At 38.5% G+C, this 7,242-nt stretch overlaps 1 protein-coding gene across 2 annotated transcripts; it reads left to right on the top strand.

Moving 5' to 3' along the window:
* The first annotated feature begins 2,712 nt into the window (after window positions 1-2,712).
* On the top strand, window positions 2,713-6,728 carry LOC108998774 (probable 1-deoxy-D-xylulose-5-phosphate synthase 2, chloroplastic). Of its 2 annotated transcripts, none has more exons than XM_018975474.2 (10): window positions 2,713-2,972; window positions 3,104-3,285; window positions 3,428-3,592; window positions 3,730-3,880; window positions 4,179-4,450; window positions 4,682-4,955; window positions 5,046-5,353; window positions 5,495-5,776; window positions 5,900-6,184; window positions 6,304-6,728. In XM_018975474.2, exons 1-10 carry the CDS (start codon window positions 2,858-2,860, stop codon window positions 6,457-6,459), a joined length of 2,190 nt encoding a protein of 729 aa, XP_018831019.1. In that variant the 5' UTR covers window positions 2,713-2,857; the 3' UTR covers window positions 6,460-6,728. The 2 variants fall into 2 exon arrangements, with proteins under 2 accessions (XP_018831019.1, XP_018831018.1); XM_018975473.2 differs by having other exon boundaries at window positions 2,721-2,977; window positions 3,106-3,285; window positions 6,304-6,727.
* Window positions 6,729-7,242: the final 514 nt, after the last annotated feature.

Genomic DNA, 7,242 nt, shown 5'->3' with positions numbered 1-7,242 from the left:
TACCTAAATCTTTCTTCATATATATCCGTGAAGCCAGCCAACAATATTCATTAGAAAAATAATTTGGAAAAGAGAAAGAAAGGATGGTGTTAATGTCGTGTTTTGTATGCTTTTGGACTGAGTTCCAACAATTCGGGTCTTTCACATGCACAATTAAGAAAATACGGAGAGTGAGGGGCCTTGGTAAAGGCAGGGGAGTCTTCGATGCTAAAATTAGTATATCTTTTTAGTAGTTTGTGTGTGAGTTTAGAAAAATCAGAGAGAGATCTTCATACCTAAAGGTCAACTTTTATATTAAGTTTTTGGTGGGGACAGCTCGTACCTTATTTTGAGGAGCTTATGTCCTTTCTACTATTTGTTTAGTCAGAATCATTTAATGTGGTGTGACTTATGGGACAACGTTATAAATGTAGCGTAGAGTTCAAAGAGTGGCGTTATTAATGCGGTGTAACTCCTTGACTCAGTTTACCCTACAAACATTCCCTATTAACCCCTTCATGCTTGCTGTTAGGAGATCAATGGCTCTCCATATTTCCTATCCACTTATCTGTGTACGTTTATGAGAGTAGGGTTTCATTGGGGTGGTGTCAAGGCATCGAGTCCCATTTGCCCCTATCGTCCGCTTTCCCTATGCATGAGTTGCTTCATAAGTGAGTTTTCTAGTAAGCCAAGTACTCTGCAGAGGCTCATTGACTCATTTTAGAGGAGGGTCATTGGATTTGGTCAGGCTCTCTAACTTACTCCCCCTATGGTCCCTCATGGGCTTGTTATATGGACTGATATGAGGGAAAACTCCCTTACAGTTACCCCGTCAATTCTTTTTGGACTAGTCCGATGGGAATTTCTTCTTGCCTTCATCTTTATGCTATATATTTTTCTGCTTCCGTTGAGGTCTTCTTCCCTAGAAATGGGTGGTTATTACTCTCCCGACTCTTCTACTTGTCAGGTTCCGGGCTCTAGGTTATGTCTGTATGGTTTTTTTAGTCATTTTAATGATACCAGGCGATAGTTCCCGTTTCGACATTATTGGCACGTTTTCTGAAAGTTACATTTTGCACTTGATTGTGTCCTTCCAGTTCCCTCAGCATTAATAGTGTCAAGTAGTTCATTCTCTCCACATCGCAGTACATGCAGCGGGATTCGTGCACGTCTTGCCAGTTTCGTGGAGAGTGTGCATTCCCACGACTTTGCGAGACCAACCATCGATGTGGTTGATTTAAATCTCCCCTACATCGTTGGAGCCCACTTTACATTATCTTCCTTTCTCAGAGCTCTTCGCGCTTTTTCTCTTCAAATTTCTTTCTGTGTGTGTTCCGTTTTTCCTTCTCTCATCTTTACATTCACATGGCTCCAAAGAACTCTTCACGTCCCACTCTTAAAAATCATAAGTTTGCCAAGCTTTCTAGTTCTCTGCATACTCCTTGGGGCCTAGATCATTCTGAGGTTCGCTCCAAATTACAAAGATTCGACAGGTTCTCGTGGCGGTCGGTGGTGACTCCTGGTGAGTTGGAGTCGTTGATGACAACTTACAAGGTGCTCAGCATCGTATAGCTTTAGGAAGTGCAAATAAAGATACTGTTCATTTATGTTCATTTGCCTATAGCGGCTTTTATAGTATAAGATATATGAAGAATTCTATACATTAGTCATTATTCACTTTCACACTCTATATCTATAAATTTTTTTTTTCTATAAGATGTAGGGGTATTTTTTATAGGATGTAAGATAATAAATAGTAACTGATAAAAAAGATTTTTCAATATATATACATGGTGGACCGATCACGTTCAACGTCACCACCAGGAAAAGAAAAATAGAGTTCATTCCAAACGTGCACGATTTGAGCTCTCTCCAAACTCGTTTTATGTGAGCCCAAAAACATTTTTAAAAATGTAGTGGACTTTCTTTATGTAAACACGACTAATCAAACCAAGCAGCGCAGCATCTCATCCCGAACAGAGACAAATATTAGGAATATCCCGAGGGTGCGGCTACTATGCCGCCCCCGCTGGGCGGTATGCCCAGCGTAAAAAAGTTTTTTTTTTTTTTCATATTTTTTTAACATATTTAAACATATTTAAAAAATAAAAAAATATATTAATATATTTAAAATCATTTCTTTAATCACTAAATATAAAAAAAAATAACCAACAATCAAATAAAGGTGTCAAAAGAAATAGACATAGTAGTATTTTTCATATCCCGAACAGGAATACGGTTTAAGGTCAGATAGTTTTATTTTGTGGCGGCAGAACAATAGTCTTAATTTTATTTTTTGAAAATGTTTTGATGAAAGTAACGATAACAAAGTAATTTACACTATATACGATGGTCTCATAATTTCTATATTCTAAATATAAAAATATATATATAAACTCATGTTTTCTTCTACATTCATGATCTATTTTATTGGTATAAATTCATGAAAACGAAAAATTAGCAAAACGAAGTAATTTTCTTTAAGAGAAAAATAATATTCAGAATCAAATTGGTCATAAATAAGGTGCCTTACCCACACCCAAGAAAAAAACATTGTGTTAACATCTAACCAAAATAATGTTTAGTATATAATTTTTCTAAAAACAAACTAATGTGTTTTGCGTGAGTGACACTGTGAGAAACACATGCACGCACGTCTATTTATGTGTACGAGAAAATGACTATCCACGTTTCCTGGTTCCAACGCGCCTGTCCAGTGTCCCACACTGTTTTGCATTTCCTATAAAACCCGTTTAGCGGTATTCTCATGATCAAGCTCTACCTTTGCCTACAGCCACCAAGTCAGTTCAGCAGATCCCCCAACCATTTCTGCTTCTACTTCTTTATCTCTTGAACAACATTTTTCTCAAAGACAGACATGAGTTCTTCGGTCCTTGGAACCAGTTTTATTCCATGTTTCTGTCCTCAAGATGCGCATTCTTTTCCAATCTCGCAGAGTTTAAAGACTACTGGTCGTCTGCCCCGGGAACTGATCAAGGTCTCTCACTCTCTCTAGTTTGTCAAAATACACTTTCGTAACTGCAAAATTAATAGATGGTATTATCTGTTTCTACAATATAATAGGTAAAAGTGTCTTTTGACAGTATATTCTCTTTCATTTTTCAGCTCAATAGAACGATAGTTGCTCAGGAAAACAATGCAAGTGATGATCTGGTGAACAGAGGTCAGATGACAAGGCATAACAGACTGGCCACAAAGTTCCTCAATTTCTCAGAAGAGAAGCCCTCCACTCCAATTCTTGACACCATAAACTACCCTATGCACATGAAAAATCTTTCCATTGAGGTAATAAATCTTCAAATGATGCTTCTGTACTTGGTTGCAAAGAGAACCCAATTTCAGAGTGCATGTGAACTGATCATTCATATATGTATATGGTTCTCTTACTACTCTTAAATTAATGTTTGAGCAATATTTGTTGTTTTAGGAACTTGAGGTTTTAGCCAATGAACTCCGAGAAGACATTGTTTATACAGTGTCAAAGACCGGAGGCCACCTAAGTTCAAGCCTGGGGGTGGCTGAATTGACAGTAGCACTTCATCATGTATTCAACAGTCCTGAAGATAAGATTATATGGGATGTTGGGCATCAGGTGATCCATCAATCTTTTTCGATTTACATTTTTATGCAGGCTATATCCAATTCTTCTCGTGCCTCTTATTTTCTTCCATTTTTTTTCTTGTAGAATTGAAAGTAGTTTATTGGATCAATTTGGGTGCGTGTTTGCAGGCCTACCCTCATAAGATTTTAACCGGCAGGAGATCCAGAATGCATACAATTAGGCAAACATGTGGGCTTGCTGGCTTCCCCAAGAGGGAAGAGAGTGTACACGATGCCTTTGGAGCAGGGCACAGTTCAACAAGCATTTCCGCTGGCTTGGGTATAGAAAATTCTTGAAAACTTGTTTCTTGTGCGTGTTTTAGAGTCAAAAGTTCATTGACATCAACAATTAAAAACGTTCCACATCAAATAATTTAAAAGCCATTAATCTACACTTTTTCCAACTGAGATGGTGTGTAATGTTAAATCGAACACCAAGAGGAGAAAAAAGCCCGAATCGAATCCCATGGCCTTGGCAAATTTCATCGGCCATCCAACACAGGATGTTAGATGGGCTTTAATCATTGCTGATTGATTGGAAATCTTACTAAAAACTCTGTGTGTACAATGGCTTACAGGGATGGCAGTAGCCAGAGACTTGCTGGGGAAGAACAACCACGTGATTTCGGTAATAGGCGATGGGGCCATGACAGCCGGACAGGCATACGAGGCAATGAACAATGCGGGTTACCTTGACTCAAATCTTATCATCATTTTGAACGACAATGAACAAGTTTCCTTGCCAACTGCCACTGTGGACGGCCCTGCTTCTCCCGTTGGAGCTCTGAGTAGATCACTGACTAGGCTACAATCCAGTAGAAAGTTCCGCCAGTTGCGTGAAGTTGCGAAGGTATTACCTCTACTCTCATTGAGCAACAAAAAAACTTTCGTACTTTGATGGAAAAAAGGCAAAAGAAAAAAAAAGGGCCCGAGCAGGCCCAGATGCCTAATATATCCAGACTATTGGATGACAGCCCGTGTTGGAGATGAACCTGGTTCAAAAGCCCAACCTCCTGTCAATTGTCGTATTAACTCGAGCATTATCAACTGCAAGATAACAATTTATGACTTACTTGAACAGAGCGTTTCAAAGCAAATTGGAGGGCAAGCGCACCAGATTACTTCTAAGCTTGATTTCTATATGAAAGGGATTGTGGGTGGTGCTGAGGCATGTTTGTTTGAAGAACTAGGACTATACTATATTGGTCCTGTAGATGGCCATAATGTGGAAGACCTTGTCTATATTTTGAAGAAGGTCAAGGCCATGCCAGCTCCAGGACCTGTTCTCATCCATGTTATCACTGAGAAAGGAAAAGGCTATGCTCCGGCTGAAGTAGCACCAGATAAAATGCATGGTGAATGTCATTCTTAAAACTCACCTGAAAGATTTTCTTTTAGAATTTAATGTTAACATGTGGTTTAAGGGGTTTTGGTTTTACTTTCAGGTGTCGTGAAATTTGACCCCAAGTCAGGAAAACAGCTGAAGTCCAAATCGAGTACTCGTTCATACACCCAATACTTTGCAGATTCATTGATTGCAGAAGCAGAAAGAGATGATAGGATTGTAGCCATTCATGCTGCTATGGGAGGGGGTACAGGACTTAATTTATTCCAGAAGCGATTTCCGGATAGATGTTTTGATGTTGGGATAGCTGAACAACATGCCGTTACCTTTGCTGCTGGCCTAGCTGCTGAAGGGCTTAAGCCATTTTGTGCAATCTATTCTTCTTTTCTACAAAGAGGATATGATCAGGTGAATAAAGTCATCTCTCAAATAATGCTTCATTTTGATGTATTTTGTGACATTACCAGATTGCTTTTCTACATGTTTTTCTTCTAAAAATAATATTTTTGGAAAGTCTCGAATTGCTTAGTGGTATGGATGGTGATGCAGGTTGCTCATGATGTAGACCTACAAAAGCTTCCTGTGAGGTTTGCAATAGACAGGGCTGGCCTTGTCGGTGCAGATGGTCCAACCCATTGTGGGGCCTTTGACACAACTTTCTTGGCTTGCTTACCTAACATGGTGGTCATGGCTCCTTCAAATGAAAATGAACTCATGCACATGGTGGCCACAGCTGCCGCTATTGACGATCGGCCTAGCTGCTTTAGGTACCCTAGAGGAAGTGGCATTGGCTCGATTCTTCCACCAAATAACAAAGGGACACCCTTAGAGGTACTTAAATATAAAGTCTCATTATCCCAGCCTATTTGTGTATATATCCCATTTGCCAAATATTGGAGGTACTCAAACGTTCTTTTGTGCATTGTCCTAACTTAAACGTTTGAACGTACGTAGGTTGGTAAGGGAAGGGTGCTAAAGGAGGGAAGTAGGGTGGCTATTTTGGGTTATGGGACAATAGTACAAAGTTGTGTGGCAGCAGCAGAGCTGCTTCAAGTGCTTGGCATTTCAGTAACTGTGGCTGATGCACGATTCTGCAAGCCTCTTGATGGAGATTTGATCAGACGCCTAGCTCAGGAGCATGAGGTCCTCCTCACTGTTGAAGAAGGGTCTATCGGAGGATTTTGCTCTCACGTTTCACACTACTTGGGACTGAACGGATTGCTTGATGGAAACCTCAAGGTTTGATATTTTATGTTTGGTTAATGCATATCTTTATATATATATATATATATATATAAATATGTTTAACTAGATCAGTCTAGTGCTAATTAAATTTTGGGTCTTTTTTGTGAGTGTAGTGGAGGGCAATGATGCTTCCAGATAGATATATCGACCACGGTTCTCAAACCGGTCAGATCGAAGAAGCAGGGCTTAGTTCAAAGCATATCGCCACTACTGTATTGTCATTGATAGGTGAACCAAGGGATCAGAGCCTTCATCTTCTCCAGATATAGATCATGAACTCGTTCCAGACATTATTGCCACTGCACAAAATTGTACCAGCTTATACTTATTGGACCAACCAGCTGATCTATCAGTAATGAGTCCACTCAATTATATAAATATATATATATATGTAAATGTATATGTATGTAAAATGTAGCTCTAGAATATTCATAGATAACGTAATTAAATAATTTAAGCAGATTTGAGCTTCATTTTAGAGAAAAAAATATGTTTACCCTCCTTACTATTTATGCAATATTTATAAGTATGTATCCTGCAGCTAGCTAGCTAGCTTGTTTGAACGATGAGATCATAAGAAATTCATATTATTTAACATATATATATAGAAGCACGTAGTAGTACTGCATGGAGTAATTCAGATTACTTGGGCTAATTAATTAATTTCATTTCTAGCTCACCGGACAAGCTGGTGAAGTACTCCGAATCTCGATCGTTTCTTATATCAAGTTATTAATTCATCACTCGGAAACAATATTTTCTTCGATCGAATATATATAGCTTCTCTTGCTCTCTTGTACATGTCTTGAATCGGGATGCTCTGCATAATTTACCGTATTCTCCTAAGCTAAATTAGTCTGATTATTGATGTTGAATTTTATGATTCAAATATTCTCATGATCATTACTATTCTGGACAAATAGATAATCGATTAGTTAAATAAAGAAGTTAAAATGATATATTTTTTTGAAGTTCAGCATAGTAAACTGTAGTCATGGATAGGAATTAGGATAGTTATTGTCGTGAATGGCCGAAAGCAAAACCTATAAATT

Source organism: Juglans regia, chromosome 11 (genome assembly GCF_001411555.2).
Source record: "Juglans regia cultivar Chandler chromosome 11, Walnut 2.0, whole genome shotgun sequence".
NCBI lineage: Eukaryota > Viridiplantae > Streptophyta > Magnoliopsida > Fagales > Juglandaceae > Juglans > Juglans regia.
The sequence above is the reverse complement of the archived record's forward strand: the minus strand, read 5'-3'. Positions and strand labels throughout refer to the sequence as shown.